Genomic DNA, 19,926 nt, shown 5'->3' with positions numbered 1-19,926 from the left:
TCACTCACTCACTCACTCACTCACTCATCTATACTTAATTCAGTAAGTATAGTATAATCCTGTATTCAGAATCATGGGGGGGCCTGGAACCTATCCCAGGAGATTTGGGGCTCAAGGCAGGGTACACCCTGGACAGGGTGCCAATCCATTGCAGGTGCCAATTCATTGCATACACACACTCACACACTCATTTATTTACTACGGCCAATGAGGAAACCAGAGTACCTGGAGGGAACCCACCAAGACAGAATGGAATGGAACAGAGGTAATAAGTAGGTGATGGATAGGTACAGTATGGGGCCTAGGACAGGAATGTGGAGGAACAAATTATTGTAGCTTTTGCAAAAGGGATGGAAATCGCAGTGGTAAATACATATTTTAAGAAGAAATAGGGTAACATACTGTATAAGAAGGGATATTAGAGACAGTAAGCTGGTTGCATTGGGTTGTGTAGCTAGCCAACATTGGATGATGGTCTTTGGGATGACTTTGAAGGTACAGAAGAAAAAAAGAGAGTGAGAATTGGATGCAAGACATACTCCAAAAAATGGGACGAACACTATGAAAACTTGAAGTTTGTGCCAAGTGCAGTTATGTGTCAGATACTGATCAGCTTATTTTTAGCTTTAACCTTTTAACTACAGTATTCCTAAAAACTCTGTAACCGTCAATAATGGGTACTAACGCGATTATATAAAATATTTACAGGTTCCTTCCAATTTCAATTTCCAAACATCTGATTTTGCCGGCCTTATTTGGCTCTCTGGCCTTTGTAGGTTTTTAAATCATTAACTACGTTGTATTTAGTTTTTCTAGAATTAGTCCATTATAATAAATTCTATTAATATTTATAGACCAGTGCATCTTTTGAGTGTCATGAACAAGGTTATTATATATATATATATATGTACTGTATATATTTTTATACAGTATCTGTATATTATATATATATATATATATATATGGTGATTACCAGCAATGAGGAAACTTTGTTACTGTTGATTTTCAATACAAAAATATAGTTTCCTGGAACAACCCACATGAACTGTATATCTGTAATGTGTTCTGGTTTTTCCCCAGCATGTGACTGTTCCTTAACTCCTAAAGAGGACTTTGGGTTCATGAATCAGCAAACGTCATGCCACTGAGGTTACAGAGAAGTCAGAATGAAGAGATGTATCACATGAACTTATAATTTTGGTCGATTCAGCAGTCATTTGTTTGACTTTGCTGATAGAGCGTGTACTGGGATAAGTGAACTCATACTGCATGAAAAAACAGATATTTAACCATCCAACAGTTTAACAATTCTTTATTTTCCTTTCCAGTAGCACTCATGGCCTACCAGGGTAAAAAATATAATTTAACAATGAAACAAAGAGCGGTTTAATTTACATATGTGCATTTTCCACAAGTAATAAAATACAGGTAAAAAATATAGAATAGGAAAAAATGTACAGAAATGATAATGCTTACAGTTTTGTACACAGATATATATGTATTACGCAACACAACACTTACACTTGCACACTCCTGCTTTGTTTTTTCTGACATAAAAAAACTTAAGTAATATTTTAAAATACATTCTTACATCAAGAAATGTAGTAATTTTACCTGGAACATACAGTATATCGTCCCAAGTCAGTGGTTACACCATCTACACAGTGGTGTTTTCATTCATTAATCTTCCCGGCAGGAATTTTTAGTCATCAAAATGTTGTGGCAACCTTAATTTGGCAGCGGTATGGACATTAGAACACCGTTAGTATTAGGCTACTTTTGAAAGTCAGAATTACTTTATAGACGTTGAGACGCTGAGATAACTTAGAACTAATGACTCCCTAAAAAAGTTGCAAAAACAACATCGAAACATTACTAGGGTTCGAAAAAAAACATTTTTGAAATTCTTGTGCCGGGTTTTATTATTTTCAGCAACAAAGCTGTTGCACAGAATACGCCTTGAACGCTACTCAGGTCAGTGAGTTCTAACTAAGTGTTCTAACACTGATCCACCAGTGTGACATGCCTATATGGTTAAAATGGTCACTGATTATGTCACCTTTATTTATACTAGCATGTGTTTTGCTGTGTTTGGAAGTCATGATGCACTTCATGGGTTGGACATTGTGTGAACAGACAGCATACATACTATAAGGAAATATTCATATTCTGTTGTTTTGAGGTTGTATTTGCAACTTTTTTTTTTTTTTTTTGTCATCAATTGGGTGTAGGCCATGGTTCGAATGGTCAGGCATCCCAATCTTGGTCTGGAATTTCACTGTCCACTCTACACCATTCTCAATGATCATCCTTTATGTTAATGGGACCCACTTCTCAGCCTTGGTTCAACAGTAGCAACCCATCGGGGCTCGAACCCCGAACGCTGTGATCAAGAACCCAAAGCTTCAACTACTGTACCTCACTTCAATCCACCACTACCCCAACATTTTTTGGGTTATAATTTACACATTCGAAACTTTCAAAAACTATGTTGGTGCATTAGACAATGTCACAACCTAGTTAAAACTACACAATCACTTCTCCAGTGTTGATCTTACACATTCACTTAAGTCCAGCACCTTTAGAAAAACTGAATGGTGTTAATTAAAAAATATACTCAGATTAGAGGTTTAAATAACATCCCACTGTTCCATCATGATAAGACATTTGCTTTTATGACCTGTTTGTGTTAGATTGCAGATTGTACATAAGTGCATAATGGCTGTGCAGAGGTATGAATAGTTACACGATCCCCAGCATTTCTGGATCAAGCACAGCTGAGCGAGACCGGCATCCACTTCAGCTGAGATAAATCTCCCCAATGGCTAAGTTCGCTTTAGTCCGATGGCAGCTAAAAGATGCATCCACGTACTGGTGTCCATATTTGCGATCTCACTGGCAAGCCTTCCTTGTCCTTATAGCTGATTATCAGCTGTAGTGAGCCGCTATAGCCAACAGGGGGAGCAGAGGCTACGAGAGGAGATGAGAATACGAAGGTCGCAGTCCACGGTGGGGAAAAGGAGGACGGGATCACCTGGGTGGCGTGTAGCCGAAGGGCTGCTGTAAGCACAGAGAGCCGTGGTTGGGCAGGGGGTTGCTGTAGTAGTGCTCCACCAGAGCCGCTACAGAAGGGAAGGTCAAGTCTGACTCCAAGTACACAATATGATCCTGCGGGAGGACAGAAATAGAGATCAACTGTAAGTGTAACTGTTAATTATGTATTATATACTGTAACTCTGATGTTTCTGAATAAAAATAATAACAAAAGCATGTGATAATCTTAAACGTTCTATCTAAGCAATCTTCTCTAGTTTCACATCTCTTTCGAAGTTCGTACACTCACAGAAAAGAAGGTTAAATCTAGAACACTGTTGTTTGTGCTGCTGGCGGAGCCCTTACAAATTCTATATGCAACAGGAGATGTTACACGAGTGCTTAGATGAATCCTTAAGTAATCATTTTTTTAAACTGGCAGACAGGTTTTCTAGGTTATTTTTTAATGAAGTACATCATTATAACAGGACTAGAGACACAAAAAAAATTGCAAACTGCAACTTTTCCACCCTTTCCTCTGTGGCCAACAGTTAACTTTCAACTTTAATTTCTACTTTTTGCCTAGTGTAGGGAAAAAAAAAACATTATTTGCTGTCATAGCTTTTTTTCCATAATGGCTAGTTTGCAGTTTATTAAAAATAATAATACTTTATTATTATTATTATTATTATTATTATTATTTAGAATTATTTTATCTAAAGAGGAGTTATTTCTTCCTCATAGATCTGATATTAACGTGTTAAATCTTCCCTGCTGCTGTCTCCCTGTCTCCTCTTGCATCTGTTCTTAAAGGTGCGAATGCTCCCACGCTCACCTTTCCATTATCGCTCTCTCTCACCCTCTCTCTCTCTCTCTCTCTCTCTCTCTCTCTCTTTCTATCTCCCTCTGTCTCCTTCTGTCAACTTTGATGCCAGCTTGGATTACGGTGCCCAGTGTGACGGCTATTCCATGTGATAGATGCGATAACCTGGTCATTCAGTACATTCAGGTCATCAGTTAACTTCATCTTATTGCCACGTAACATAACTGAGCCTAGACCTGAGCAACTGAAGCGACCCCAGATCATAACACTGCCTCCAGACGCTATGCATGATGGTTGCATCCTTCCATGTGCTTCCCTTTTTACCCTGATACACCCATTACTCTGGAATCTGGCCTCATCACACCACATGATCCTTTTCCATCCATCCAAAGACCAAATTTGATGCCGAATCAAGTCTCACCATTAATACAGGTTTTCTTGTGACCACAGAGCAGTTTAGTCCCACTCCTGTGAGTTCTCATTACATTGTGCATGTGAAATGTGGAAAAGGTTTTAATAAACGTTTCAAGTTTTAATAATGTGTTGCACAGATCTTTACCTAATTCCAATATTTTAATATTTTCTTTACTTGATGTAGGCCAATAATTTTACCCGTTTGAAACAGCAACATTTTACATTCCACTACTTCTACACTATGAGCCAAAATATAAGGTACTGAAATGAAAAGAGGAACAACTGTGAGGGTATTTCTCCTGAAATAAACGAACATACACAGTATTAATGTGCTCATTTACCACAGTGTGTTTAAGTGTGTGTGTGTGTGTGTGCACCGCCTCGCTGTAGACAGTGTTCATATCGTTCATGCAGATTCTCAAAAAACGGATTCCCAGAACAAAGGTCGCTGCAGATTCCTGCGAGACAAGGCGATTTGCTTGTGCGATGCATGAACAGTTCTTGGCGGATCTTTAACACTCTAAATGTCTCCGTTAACTTTCCCCATTAGTAGGAACCAGGTGGTGTAAGATCGGGGGAATGGCACGGGTATGGGAAGGTCCTCCACCTTTTTCAAACTCGGTTCCCATTCATGACTACTTCTATTTCTGTATGAGCGGAAATAATACTCAACTATGAAATTTTTTTCCTCCGTCGAGAGACCCCTTTCCAACAACAACTGCACAACATAACTTCCTTTTCACTACTGGGAAAAGTGTGTCTGGAGCTCTGCCTCGATGACAAACGAACATGCGTCCGAGTTTCAGTACTGTATATTGTTCCGCATACCAAACTACTACTACTACTACTACTACTAGTAATAATAATAATAATAACAATAATAATAATAATAATAATCATAATCATACTTATTATTATTTATTATTGCTTTTTACTTTTTTCATTAATTATTAAGTACTAACACCCACAGTACTGTATATTTTGGCACATAATGTACTATTACTAATAATAAAATGATTATTTCTGTTTCTTTTTCATTTTACATAAATGCAAGTGTAACACCCACCTCTTCAAACAGTCTGTAGTTTCTCGCCTTGTTCAGACTCACATCCCACACAACAAGCACCTACACATCCGAAAAATCAAATGAATATGTTTAAACAAACAAATACAACCTCCCACATGCACACACGCACTAAAAAAAGCACACACACACACAGTAAAAAAAGCACACACACACACACACACACAAAAAAAAGCACACACACACACACACACACACACACACACAATAAAAAAAGCACACACACACACACACACACACACACACACTAAAAAAGCACACACACACACACACATTAAAAAAAGCACACACACACACACACACACTAAAAAAAGCACACACACACTAAAAAAAGCACACACACACACACACACACACAAAAAGCACACACACACACACACACACACACACACACACTAAAAACACACACACACACACTAAAAACACACACACACACACACACACACACACACACACACACATAAGACAACTACATAACCTATAATCTACAGTATGCACCGTGCTGTGCTGTACCTTTGAGGTCTTTGTTCCTGAGTTTCGGATGCAGTAAAGGCCATCCGGCGGACAGCTATACGTCTCTTTATATATTCTAAAGAGATAAGAAGGAACAAGGAATGATGAGGGTTTCTCAAACCTGGCTCAGCTGAAGGACAAAGTCAACATTTATAAGTCCTGTGGCACTCCAGTCCACTAGATGGGGCTAGAGAATAGCTTTAGTGTATTTTTATAAAACATCTGATGAACAGAATGTCATAAATCTAACACTCATCGGAAATGTCTCTTACTTTTCAACAGTACTCGTCTCGGTCGTTTCCAAAAAGACAGAGTCAGGCAACTGTACCTACAAACCAGACAACAAACCGAGATGAGTTTTACATGTTCATGTCTCACTTAGTTCCTTTTTCACACCCACTATTCTGAGTTACCTCATACTTTATAGTACTTCTTCTGCGTTTATTGCGTCATTGTTAAATACTAAGGAAGCCATTAGTAACACCATCCTTGTTTACAAAAAAGGACCGAAGGCCCATAACCATCCCATTTATTTAGAGAACATAATGAAAGTTGAATAGAAAGTCTGTTCAGGAACTGACTTGTAACCACAATAAGGGCTCACTTACATTTTCGTAGTCATCGTCAGAATCTTCATCCTGGTTTGATAGGACAGGCTTCCTCAAGGGCTTCTCTTCTACTGAAGACCGAAAACTTTGGCCATCAGGCGACGATCTTCTGAGAGGAAAGACTTGTGAGTGGTTTTGTTGTAAAGGATTTAACAGATGCACTTAAATCTCCCATGAAGAACGAAGGATAAACCAGAATCTACGGTGTTGTATTCACATATACTGTATGTATGTCTTTAAAGTCGCAATAGTTAAAACAGAGTGAAAGCAGACACCTACTGTAAGAATGACGGACTCAGTTTGGGCTTCATTGTTGGTGGCGGACACTTGGGCGGAGGTTTGAATTTTCTGTCACTTGGTGAACTGCTCAGGTTCTGTGAACTGGAGTTCAGCACCAGTTTGTTTCCCAGGTCTTGGCAGATATGTAGAGTCGACGGGTTGTTTATGACCATGGCAGGAGATAGCTTTCTCTCATATCCTGGAAGAGTGGATACAGACACGCTCCCAGCTACAGTCTTTTTCTGGCACACAGGAAAAGGAACCGGCACAACTGTCTTTCTGTGAAATGGTGGTTTCTGTAGTGGAGGAGGAGGAGGGCCTGGTAGGCCAGGAGGAGGGCCTTTACTCACAGCGTCACAGTGTTTGGGTGGGCCCGGAACTGGGACTGATGGCTTCTTGTGCATGGGGCTCGGTGGTGCTTTCATGGGTGTATGGGGTACTGGTGGTGCAGGGCCTTTGGGATGGTAGGGCACAGGTGGAGGAGGGTAAGATGGAGGTGGCACCTTGGTCTGAACTGAAAAGCACAAGGCAGCTATAGTTAGTATAGTTGATCTTTTTTTTTTTTTTTTAGAAAATGTCGTCACGAATGTAAAAAAAAATGTGCATCAAAGTGTGTAGCGCTACCTGGTGGCCCATCAGGCAAGAGATACTCGTCTTCATCGCTTTCATCGTTCTGTTCCCCATAGTCTATTCAATAAATGCAGAATACAGATGTTGAACGAAAGCTCACAGAGCACGAACAGTTAGTTAGTAATGCTTCCTGTTGTTATACACACACACCCTACCTCCTTCGTGGTCATCATGGGCACTGGTGATTTCCATCGGACTCTCGATAGGACCGTAGAAACTTTCATCTGAGTCAGAGTCACTGGAGTAATAAAGAAAATTACTGAATTAATTAAGCATCACTATTCACAGGAACGGTACGCATACAGGCAGAGAATTATATCCCCAGCTAATTTATCAGAAAAGGGAAGTGTCTTCAATTACACTGTACATCTGTGGTTCTTAGCACTGTGGTCAGCATTTTATTTTTAAATGTTATATATATATAACCGAAAAGTTCCCTATGAAACAGCACGAAAACTGCAAGGCTAAAGTGGGCACCTCAAATACATCGTCTAAACTGTAATGTCTATCAAATTTATGGGGATTAAAAAACAACAACAAAAAAATCTTTAAATACAAAATTTAGCCATGTAATTCTGTCAAGAGTGAGCGAACACATTTCATGTAATGGAATCTCATTTGTCATCAAAAGATAAAAGATACATAGGTAACAGATAAACATTCTAAAACAACACAGGTTGATGTTTTATCTATCTGAACATACTGTACATAAGTAGCTTCAGAAGTAAAAAAAAAAAAAAAGTTATGCTTTTTTCTTTTTCACTTCCCAATTTTGTAATGTGAAAAGCAACGCAAACTCTATTTTTTAAACTGACCTTTATAAATATACACAAATATATCTATATTGTACCTTGGGTCAAGTGAATCTTTCTTATCGTTATAGTGTCCGATCTCTTTCCGCAGATAACGCATCCATTTCTGTCAGTGATGAGAAACATTGTTAAACCGAATGCAATAACATCCCTGACACAAATATAAATCAAATAAATGATCATATGAAATATAAAAAATAAACATCTCACCCTTCTCTCATCCTCACTGGCTGCTGAAAAAAACCACGTACGGTGCCTCTTACTGAAGTGTACGATCTTAAAGGGGAAAACGTTGCTGGATGTGGTCTCCTCTGTGGCCCGCATGACCCTGAAGAGCAAAAACCAATCATTTGTTAATGGGTGTAGTTTTTGGCTTGAAGTGGATTCATCTTTGTTGTGAAATATCTACCATCCTGTTTATACTAAAAGAAACTTTATGAAGATTTATATTTCGGTCTATAATGAGCAACATAGATGGTGACAACATCAAGCTGACATGAGGAATTACCTCCAAGAGAAACCAGATTAAAAACAAACCCACTTTTTTCTGATTGATGTCGGATAGTGCTATTCTAACTAAATCATGGAAGGTATATGCAGAGGTATACTATAAAGCCAAACTTAAAGGAGGCGGCATGATGGCTTGGTGGTTAGCACTGTTACCGCGCACATCCAGGGTCCTGGTTCGATTCCCTTTATGGGTTTCCTCCGGGTACTCCGGTTTCCTCCCACAGTCTAAAGACATGCAGATTACCCTGATTGCCGTTCCCAAATTACCCGGAGTGTGTGTGCACCCTGTGATGGATTAGCAACCTATCCAGGGTGTACCCCGCCTTGTGCCCTAAATCTCCCGGGATAAGTTCCAGAAATAAAAATAGACTGGAACCTGTAGACTTTCAGCTATCTCTACAGGATCCTCCACAGCATCATTAAGTCTTCTGATTTGTCAGTATGAATGAGTTCTACTAAAAATCTCTCTGCTTTTCTATCATCTCCACGTTACACTGCCTGTGAGGACCATGCACACATGCAGCTGGGTCGGAGACGTTCTGCAAACTATTTGAAGATATACTTAAAGTCTATTTATACCACATTAAGACCACAGCTGGGACTGGAGACTAAACACAATAATTAAGTACACACTAGATACACCACGCCGGCCCAACACAGAGGAGGAACTGAGAGGAGTACCACCAACTTCTGTGTTGGTGGCGAAACACACATAGACACGTATCTCACGTTATCACAAAGTACCTAATCTGCATGAGGAAACTATCTTTGAGTGGACAAAATAGAAACTTCTCTACCTCTCTATCTTATACTGGGCCATAAGTAGGACAGGATGTGGCTAAGCAAGCATGCAAAGATCAACCTGGAAACCATGAGCCCTTTTTAAAGACACAGCTTAGCCCTAGTTTTCTAGTGGAGCAAAGGTAGATTCGGTTAAACACAAAGTTTTCGTTCCACATAGTCAGTAAATAAAATGGTCCACATGAACTTGCCTGTTGTAGCCGTTGAGCGAGAACGCTCCCTGTGGTGTGGCAGACGTGCTGGTCTTGAAATAGTAGACGCAGCCTTTGTGGATTATAATGTAGCGCAGAGGCCCTGGTGCAAAAAAAAGCAGAATTTTAAAAACCCATTGCTTTCATATTGATCACTCAAAGACCTTAAAGCAGAGGATGATTTTTTTCAGTTCTTTTAAACAAGGCTAGGAGATAATATGAAGGAACTGAGTTTATATATATAATTTTTAATTTTTTTTTGTATATGCTAGCTGCAAATTCTTTATGGACCAATGATGGAACTTACATTTCATCAGGCTGAACTGGCTTCCCCCCTTTTTGTGTAAATACCCAGAAATGGCAACACCTCCAGGCATGGTCAGCAGATTCTGAGCTCCGATAGCCCTCATTGGAACGGGCCAGGAAATCGGCACAGCGGTCATATTTCTATAGGAGAGATGAAATTTTTAGTCATTAATGAATGTTATTATAAAGAGAGATTTTGCAACTTTTAAAAAAAACGAGGCGTTCAGCAGACAGGAAACTTAAAACCTAAAACAGTAAAACAGTATAAGATACACAATATAAGAGCAGAACGTTGTAGGTTTTTTATGCATCAGATCTATACTTGTTTAATTTATGAAGCTGACTCCATGAATGTAAAAATGTAATGAAACAGCTTGGAAGTTTAAAATCATCGAACAAGATCTATGTATATGATGACTTATTAACAAAAAATGTGGATGGAAGCAAAAGTCTCCAGTACGCAGTGCTCAACCGGTTTTTGCATTTTCAAAACTTCTAACTCCCTCCATTCTTTCATTCCACAGCCTGAACTTACCTCTGCCTCATCAGCTTCCTAACTCCCCTCTCTGACATGCTGACATGCCGCTGGTAGTGGAGGCAACATCCAGAAAGAGATCCTTCTAAATACTAAGCACATGCAGCACACCACACATCTAATATTAAAGCTTTCACCCTAGACCAGACAGAGCAGGAAAGGACAGAAAAGGAAGGAAACAACACGTTTCCCGCGGAATGCACAAACTCCCTACCGCGCTCCTGATCGTGCCGAGGGTCACAGATTTCCAGCAGAGTCTGCTTTTCCAATCCTACCATGAGACACCCGGTGCCAAAAGGCTGGTCCGCAGACATGTGAAGCAGCAAAGGAAGGGGGAAAAAATAAACTCCCTCACATCTCTGAATCTGATTTTGTCCCAAATTGCTCTGTAAGCTCATTAGTGGGTGGAGCTGGGACATTATCTGGGAGCGAAGGTTCAACTCAAAGAACGGTACATGGAAATGGAGCGTGACGGATGCAGGATAAAACCGTAAAGCAGGATGTAATTTCACAAATAGGAAACATCTACACAAACGCTGACTTATTTGTGGATATGTAACCGAAATGTTTTTTTTTTTTTTTTGCATAACCTAATGTCATGTGTGAATATTCACGGCGCTCCTGGTGCTAATTTTAGCTGAAATGTTTTTCTTTAACCTTTCATGATCTTAACTTCATACCACATGAAAGCGAACAACAAACAGGCATTATTTCTTTTTCCTCTTTTGAACCCAAGTTAATTTCCACCGGGGAGCTATAGACATAAAACACACTCTTACCCTCAAAATTTGCATCAGTGGCTCCCTTCCTTTCCCCTTAAACTGATGCGTGGGAGACACAAAGTTAAAAAAAGACACTTACCACCTACAGAGTCGTGTTTTTGTCGTGGTATAGTGCGTAAGCTGTTACGGCTGATGATAACAGCCATCAAATCAGGTTACGTCACTGTGCCAGACGTTAGGACTTGAATTCATTTATTTATAGAATGAACTTGAATATCAAATCACTTTTTTCACTGTAACTGCATAGAAGCAATATAATAAAAGTAACCAACATTTGTTTCTGTTTATCCATAAGGTATCACTCACCGCAGAATAACATACTGTAGAAGTATCTCTATCTGTTCAGTGCCTCGATTATCTCTATCTGGATTTAGGTTTGAACCTGACGTGGGCATGAAAGATAAAAAATCCACCACACATCACATGTTAATGATCCGAGCCTGATTTGCTTTGAAATCTTAACCATATGCACTGAGAGTTTTTTAGGCGACTATTCGAAAAAAAACAAACAAACAGAAAAACAAATACGCTGTCTCTTATTAATATTTGTGTTTATGTATTTATTTAGAACATGTTACTGTATCTGTTCAATTCGTAAAGTAACGTAAGTATTCAATTACATCACTATTTATATGGGTTATGTGTGACTAAATGGAATTGCATTAGACTACACTCGAACCTACATCACTGTGAGCAATATGTCTAGAGTCTGAAATACTGTGTGCTCAGCATTTGCAGACAGAAATTACAGAAACTACATAAACATGAAACCTAAAGATATCGTTACTGTATGTTTCGTTCCTGAAATCTGCAGTGCACTATGTACTTTTACAGTAAAAAAAAAAGTAAGTAAATAAATAAATAAAAAAATGTAAAAATTCTGTACTTGCTACAACGTTATCTGGGCTTCAGATCTCGGCGTGCGCAGACGAGAAAACTTGATAAAGCTGACAAATGTTTGGTTTATCCAAAACACTTCCTGAGATGATTTCCCACAAGATGAGCTGAAAATCCAGACGCCGAGATTCTCACGCAGTACAAGAATCCGCACAGAGTCATAACATTAAAGTGAATGACTGTACGAGTTAACATTTAGGACAAGCTCATTGATTAACTCTATACCGAGCTGTATTTATTCGTGTACTTCACCTGACACTAAAGATTTAGAGTACATCCATCATGGTGCTGGATCAGATTAAATAAAGACAAGTCTTTCACGCAATAGACGAACATAAATTCGCTTATTATGGTATATTTACATTGATGAAACATCGTAATAACCTGTTAGAAAAGCTATAGCGCAGTAAAAATACCATGATACAATCCACAAAGTAGTGGTAGACCAACTGTAGACCGCCAGACCAGACTGCTTCATCCCTGAGATTACCAATTTGCCAATGTTCTGATGAAATGACGTGATGTTTGTTTGACATCATCTTCGATGTTATCACACTGTAATATTTCCTCAGGGACTACGATTCTACTAGAGAACCAAATTCTTGTAAATCAGGATTTACACATGATATTTTACTTTCATTTAGATCTTCCATAACACAATCATAGAGCTTTCAGTATTAATACTAATACTATGTAAAGTCGGGTGGTTTCCCTTACACAATGTTTCCAATGATCACATACTTTTAGAGGAAGAGGGCCTTGGATTGGACTGACTGGTAGGATTATATATTAGTTAAATATTATATTTGAAGTTCTCCAGTTTACAGTTTTTAATCCGTGCATTTCTTAAGTTAAGATTAAAGAACAAGGGGTATGCGTGCACAAGAAAAACAATCCATGGAAAGGGGTGATGCAGCTTAATATGAAAACTATTTTGTTGTATATATATATATATAGTCTTAAGAAATACTGTTTCTAACCAACCTACAGTACTGTGGTGTAAACAAGCAAAGCGCTTGTACATATACTGTAACCAGAAGACTCCATGGAGTAATTCTGCTTTGGTGGTTTCCATGGTTTTCCCCAACTGCATCATTTCCTTTTTTTTCTCTCCAAATAAGGACATGGCCCTCTGAGCAGGAAGCGTTGCTTTTAGTTACAGATGAGTTCTTAGTAACAAAGGCACATGGCCTAAATAAAAGAGCCTTAAAGGATGTCTGGGTTTAGCGTGAGAAATGGATTGCATACACCTGCTGCAGGAAGCTCGCCCACGCAACCACACTCACACCACACACACACACACACTGACCTTCTGCATGCAGCTCTGACTCAGTGTATTCTTATAAATCAGGCTCAGGTAGTTTACAGCTAAACACTTTATGATGGTGACTTTTGGGTTTGAAAATTAAATTCTGCCAGAAAGCCAATAAGACAATAATTCCATCGCTCTGACCCTAATTTCTGTAAAAGTTCTCCTTAAAAGCTTAAATGCATTTTAGCCATTGTTTATTTAAGTTCATTTTGCAGTTTAAAAAAAACCCGCATATAGCGCTCAGGATTGTGCAGTACAAAATGACATATCTTTTTTTTTTTTTTTACAGCACATCTTAGGCAATATAATAAACTGAATTTTTATTTCATTTTAGTCAACTACAGTATACAAACATGTCTAAGCAAAAACAATAAAAAATGGTTCACAAACGCTGTTTATTTTTCTGGCTGTTTCTATGACCAAAAAGTTCTACATTTTTGCCATTTTTCTACATGCCACATCCAAAAACCAAAATGCACATTTTGATGTCTGAACCATTCCCGCTGATACACACCAGCAAGGAATCCATATAAGCACAACTATTATTTTATTGTTATTGACCTAAGCGTTCTCCCTGGCACAGATTTGTGCTTCTTGACTTTTACGGGTTTTATCAATTGGAATATGCAAAAAAAGAAAAAAAAAAAAAAAAAGAAAAGTGGTTCTGTGAATGTGTATATATTTATTATGCTTATTAGTCGACATTATAATGATTCACCATGAGTCATATCAGATTCTGTATCTTAGTAGTGACCATGTAAACCTAACTAACCATTTGTCACGTAGGACTTTTGGACAAAGGACTTGTTGGACAACATCCCAACAGGTTTGATGATAAGTTACATACTACAAATCTGCCATACAACCTGAGAATTGTTAGTCAGACACTGAGGCTGCCTTAAGGGATGCATGTCTAGACAGAATGCAATACTGACATGCCAACCTTTAAGGATGACACCGCATCCTTTTATAGGGCCAAATTTTCAAAATGCTTACTTTGATGATCACCAGATCGCAATCCCGATGAAAACCCTTCGAACAGCATGTGAAAGACACACACAGCAACTCTGCATTTGCTACACAATCATTGGAAGATAAGCCTAAAAGAGGCATTGAGACACTGCTGGCATCCTAACCTGTTAGGCTTGGGAAAGTTATTCAAGATGTTCAGCAAGCATTAGGAAGAAAGGACCAGAGAGATGAAGCAAGAATCAATTTTACACACTCTCTTTACACACAGCATGTGACAGCGTACAGAATATTGCCAGAGTTCATTCTGTTTCCAAGCAGCAGTTTGCAAAATCAATTTCACAGAAAAGCCTCACAGCTTTAGTTTCACTTCTATCGACTCTACAACTTCTCAACAAACTCGCCAAAACATTTTAACGCCTCAAAAGCTCGCACAAATAATCACTATAACAGTATTACAATATACATAGTATAAAGCAAAGGTCAAAGACAAGATCTGACCCCGATCACTTGAACAGATAAGCAAAACACACTTACATAACATTCCAACACATTTTCGCATGAGGTTCTGGATATTGATGTACAAAGGCTCTCTTTTGCTTCACAGAGAGCGCCATGGAAGTACGCCAGAGTCCATTACTATGTTATCAGGCCTAAGCTGAACGTGTGATTGTAGACAGTCTGATATAAGAAGAAACCAATCTTCAGGAACTGATAGAGCTGCCAATCTAGAGACGAACTGTCTGTGATCTGAGGCTCTCACACATCGTCAAGTCACTTCCTCCAACAAGCCACAACATGAACACACTGCAACTGTGTCAGAGCCACACTTCCTGTTGGTTGACGGCTCGGACAAGCTGATTGGCCGTCCCCCCCTTTGAGGGCCTGTGTCTGAGGGACTTTCCACCCCTGCAACCATAGGTCTCTAAAGTAGCGTCACTCACTTGTAACAGGTGTCCAGACATGTTTCTATGGAAAAAGACATTTCTTTTAAAGGATTTTCCTATTTCTCTTAAAAACTGATCTTGAATGGCTAAGCACTTCAATACATCGTGTTTCCTGTTTAAGCACGATATACTGCACATCTAAGATCTGGACATGGAATCCTTTTATGTTTATACACATACTCCTAGAAAAAGTCGAAATGTCGAAATTTTTCAAATTTCTAGATAAAACCAAAGTAAAAAGCGATATATTAAAAATATAAAAAAGATATTTTTATAAATTCTATACTATACTACAACCTTTCCAAACACACAATTTTCTTCTCCTTGGAACTGCAAATCTTTTAATAGCATTTACAGCAAGGAAAAAAAAGTGTGCATGTCTTAAAGCTAGACTCAGATTTCAATTCATACAAGAATACTTACTGTACCAAGATCTTTTTATTCATTTTTTTTAAATAAAAATTTATTTTATAGTATTGTAACCATTCTCCAAATATGGTCAATTTCCAGTTTATAATTCTATCAGCTCATATGAAACAAGTACAGAATGAACCACTCATCTCACTTCCTAGTCCACAGGTTGAAGCCAGACGCAAGTGACCGCATGGTAAGGGTAAATTCAATGAACACATACGAGAAGGGGAAAAAAAGGCCAGACCCGGGTCACGAAATCTACAGCATCGCAAGCAAACCAAATGTTTTTTTTTATATTTGCCGTTTCTTACATGTGGAACTAGCCCCTTTCTATTATCAGTTATTAACACTGATAACTCATACTGTGGCTATTATGACATTTTTTCCATGAATCATAACTCCATATTCTAGTCAGCATATGCAGATGGCTGACCTTAGTTTTACTCTAAGAAGAAAAAGAAAAAGAGATGATCTCATAGGTGAGGTCATTATTGGGATACACAAAGACCACTCAACTGGTTGCTTTTTTGATAACAAAAAACAAAAACAAACATGCATTCAGATCTATTGAGAAATAATAGTGGCATAAGGTTGGAAAGTGTTGGACAATAAATAACTGAGATGCTCATAAATAAGTGCCATGTGTAAGAAAAAAAAACAAGAAGAGCAACTGTTATTGACGTGATAGAGAAAGTCAGTGATCAGACATTCAATACAAGCAGTCCATTCACAATTACATGCTGGGTTTTTCTTTCCTTTACTTGTCTGTTTACATAAAGTCTCTCTCATTTCCAATATTTCAAATGAACTCAAAGCCAAGAAATGCTTTCTGAATCATAATTTGAATGACGTTATGATAAAATAGTGTTAATTCATAATTCTAACAAAACTGTAACACTGAAGATCCTCAAATAAAGGGCAAATATGTAATATTTCCTAATATGATGTTTTTATGTAAAAATATATATAGAACCATAAGCCCATTCCTACACATAATGACTAATTTGAAGCTTAAAATGGTTTTATTGTATTGGCAACTAAACAAGTTTAAAATAAACAAAAGCATCATAAAAATGAAAACTATTTAAAAAATGAGTAAGAATTCCCAGGAATATGTTCCATGATTATATATTTGCTTAAAAACAATTAAATTAATTTATATTTATGATGTTTGTAGATGCCATCTTTGGTAGACAGCCACGATGCAGACATAATACAGAAAACCGGCTGGCATGTTGTTTATTTGTGTGTGTGTGCGTGTGTGCATGTGTGTGCAAAGGTAATATCTCTAATGCATGTACAGAATGATGCAAAGAACATTCAATTCCATTTAAGTTCTTTTAGACAAATAGAACAAAGCTCAAACGCGCCTAATAGAGAACAACACTCAGCAGTCTTACTCTGCTCAGGCTATGGCACTGCCCTCATTTGTCACTTTTCTGCCGGGTGCAAAAGTGAATTCTAGTCCACGTCTACTAAAATTCCTGACTGTACATACTGTGTCGCTTTGGTATAATCTCAAAGAACGGACGGCGCACTAATATATCACCTAAATATACCCATTACCTAAAAAAAGCTTTCCTTAAAAAGAAACAAGGAGAAAACAGAGGGGGGGCTTACCCATTGAGAACATCTGATGGAGCATGAGCGTGCATTCTTAGTCTCAGCGGTTTGCAGTGAACAAGTCCACTTCCTCTCTGGCCCTCTTAGAAGTGCTATTCATGAGATCCTCCCACTAACACTGCACTCTGTGCTTTGTTATGTAGAAAACAGTCGAAGGTGAGGTTCTACAATCTGCTATCCATAAACTAGAAGAAAATTGCAAAAATGCAACGCACTAAGTAAAACACTGAGACACATCTGATGATCATATTGTACAATTAATGCTAAACGGTGAAGTCAGATCTTTTAGGTTAAACTCACAGTACAAAGTACAAACAAAGTTCATTGAACTCATGTACTTAGAAAGGTCCCCATAAAAACCTTGTTACCTTAATGATTTACTGCTGATGGCAATCCGAGCGTACTGCATGGTAAACATGTTCAGCTCAGCTAAAATAGAGGATAAAGAAAAGACTGTGGTTTTTCTGGTTTACACTTCCAAAAACAAACCACAGTGTGGAAAGGTGAGAGATGTTACCCGGCACATACACAACCTTCCCATCACCACCCACTTCGGAAAGCTTGCAAGGTTATGACAATATTATAAACAAGAATCAATAATTAAAAACATAAAAAATGAGAAAGGAATCGAAACCGTTGCATTGGAAACTTTAACAAAACTGCAAATAATTTTTTCCGTGTCAGTAATAAATCACTTTCTATTTAATCATCTTGCAAAAGCAGTTCGGTCGCAGCTTCAGGCTTATTGCAATTACATGGAAATAAGTAAGATACATGTCTAGAAAACTACTTTAGTCGACGGCATAAAAACTGTTGCTTGCTACAGTTGATCAGGAACTCTAGCTTTCTAAACATAAACCAGTTTGGCTTTAGTAATAAACCTTTCAATGTAAAGGAACCAATTACAATCCAATCACACTGTTTGAGTAATTATTTATCTGAAAGCAGCTCGTTGGACCAGAGCGATAGAGAGATTAGGTCAGAGGAGAGAACTTTCACTGATTTTCTTTTCACTTTTATTCCTTTACTTTTTAGTAGTCTTGGAAAGAGATGTGAAAAAAAACAATCTAAGAAACAACAAAAGAAAAGTCACAGATGAAAAACTTACCAAGTTCATGCTTACAAGATCAGCCATGACTTTAAAAATGCAAAACATTACGTGCAATATTGTGTATGTTCCCCTTGTACCACCATAAAAAAGCTCCAGCACGACTCCACAAGATCTCTGAAAGTCTGCCGTGGTATCTGACCCCAGGAAATCTTGCAGTGCTGTAAATTGCCATGTAAAAATGCCCGCCAGACTGATGATGAATCTGTTTAAGTTAAAAAAAAAAATACTGACATGTAAAAATAACTTCCTATTTTTTCCGCTTTGTTGATTACCAATAACAATCAGTGACTTTCTTACAGATCATCCTTTATGTCAGCAAATCCTGCTTCCCCTTGCACTGTGCATCGGGGTAAGGGCCTTGCCCAAAGATGCTTAAGTTAGGAAGCTTTAATGTCAGACTGAATGCCATGAAATAATATCATATAATATCATCTGGACTAACCAGCCTGCAGGAGGGAGAAAAAGGAACAAGCTAATTACTTTATGCAACAAATGCTTCAAGTCACTTTTATTCTTTTGACTTTTTCTTTTAGCCAGATCAAGGGCTTTAGTTTTTGAAGATCTTGATCCTATAAAAATGCAAAGCATATATGATTTATATATATATATATATATATATGTATATAGTGTATATACTGTGAGTATATAGTATATACACTATGGTATCTAGGTAAGATTGAATCTCTGCCAGACTGTGATGTTTACTGTTTACTGATTACTGTCACTGTGTTTATGTTTCTTCTCGTGCTGGAGTTTTTTATGCCCAAAATAAGGGTCACAAGGGTAAACGGAAATTACCAACTTGAAGGATGATAAGTCATCTAGAACGGTGTAGACTGGACAGTAAAAGGAAAGACTTGGATAATATTAGCTTTGATTCATCATCCAAACATCGTCTGGTGAGCATCTTTGATTAAATGCCATTTTGGCAATTAACGAATGCTCTCTGTGCTACACCTTGCCAATGTAACCTTTGGACGTACTGTATGGACGCTGTCTGGTCCAATCTGTAGATACTTTTAATCTGGAGAATTTGGTTGCCAAATTTTCCTTTGGGATCAGACTGGAGGGGTTTGTCTTTGGTCCCCACAGAGATAAATGAGCCTTGGGTCCCCTTGATCCTTTCACCAGTTTGCTTTGCTGGTATATAATTGATAATCAATGTTATTCAGTTCACTTGTCGTTGGTGTTGTGGCTAATTGGTGAAGGTTATATTCAGTTATGTATAGACTTATATTTTTATGTATTATGAGACATCTCACATAACATCTCACATACTGTATATACAGTATAATGACATATTCATATAAATTTTTGTTGCAAAATACAAAT

At 38.1% G+C, this 19,926-nt stretch overlaps 1 protein-coding gene across 5 annotated transcripts; it reads right to left on the bottom strand.

Moving 5' to 3' along the window:
- Window positions 1–1,295: 1,295 nt before the first annotated feature.
- Window positions 1,296–18,781, bottom strand: sh3bp2 (SH3-domain binding protein 2). 5 transcript variants are annotated; one of them, XM_053516150.1, is made up of 15 exons: window positions 18,592–18,781; window positions 17,852–17,912; window positions 17,481–17,668; window positions 10,006–10,145; window positions 9,699–9,801; window positions 8,407–8,524; window positions 8,235–8,302; window positions 7,540–7,622; window positions 7,379–7,441; window positions 6,755–7,268; window positions 6,476–6,584; window positions 6,140–6,195; window positions 5,868–5,943; window positions 5,337–5,396; window positions 1,296–3,168 (listed from the first exon to the last, which is right to left on the bottom strand). In XM_053516150.1, the coding sequence occupies exons 3-15, from the start codon at window positions 17,513–17,515 to the stop codon at window positions 3,031–3,033; spliced, it is 1,563 nt and encodes a 520-aa protein (XP_053372125.1). In that variant the 5' UTR covers window positions 17,516–17,668; window positions 17,852–17,912; window positions 18,592–18,781; the 3' UTR covers window positions 1,296–3,030. The 5 variants fall into 5 exon arrangements, with proteins under 5 accessions (XP_053372125.1, XP_053372123.1, XP_053372122.1 ...); XM_053516148.1 differs by lacking the exons at window positions 17,481–17,668; window positions 17,852–17,912; window positions 18,592–18,781 and adding an exon at window positions 15,037–15,356 and having other exon boundaries at window positions 6,476–6,581; XM_053516147.1 differs by lacking the exons at window positions 17,481–17,668; window positions 17,852–17,912; window positions 18,592–18,781 and adding an exon at window positions 15,037–15,355.
- Between the last annotated feature and the right edge of the window lie 1,145 nt (window positions 18,782–19,926).

This window comes from Clarias gariepinus, chromosome 17 (genome assembly GCF_024256425.1).
Source record: "Clarias gariepinus isolate MV-2021 ecotype Netherlands chromosome 17, CGAR_prim_01v2, whole genome shotgun sequence".
In the NCBI taxonomy this organism is placed as follows: domain Eukaryota; kingdom Metazoa; phylum Chordata; class Actinopteri; order Siluriformes; family Clariidae; genus Clarias; species Clarias gariepinus.
Note: the sequence above shows the minus strand (reverse complement) of the source record. Positions and strands in the feature narration are given on the sequence as shown.

Coding starts and splice junctions, on each gene's coding strand:
- sh3bp2 (XM_053516147.1), bottom strand. CDS start 15,116: ATGGCGCTCTCTGTGAAGCAAAAGAGAGCCTTTGTACATCAATATCCA. Junction 6,585..6,754: donor CTGAGTCCGTCATTCTTACA/GTAGGTGTCTGC, acceptor CTTTCCTCTCAG/AAGATCGTCGCCTGATGGCC. Junction 5,397..5,867: donor CAGGAACAAAGACCTCAAAG/GTACAGCACAGC, acceptor TCGGATGTGTAG/GTGCTTGTTGTGTGGGATGT.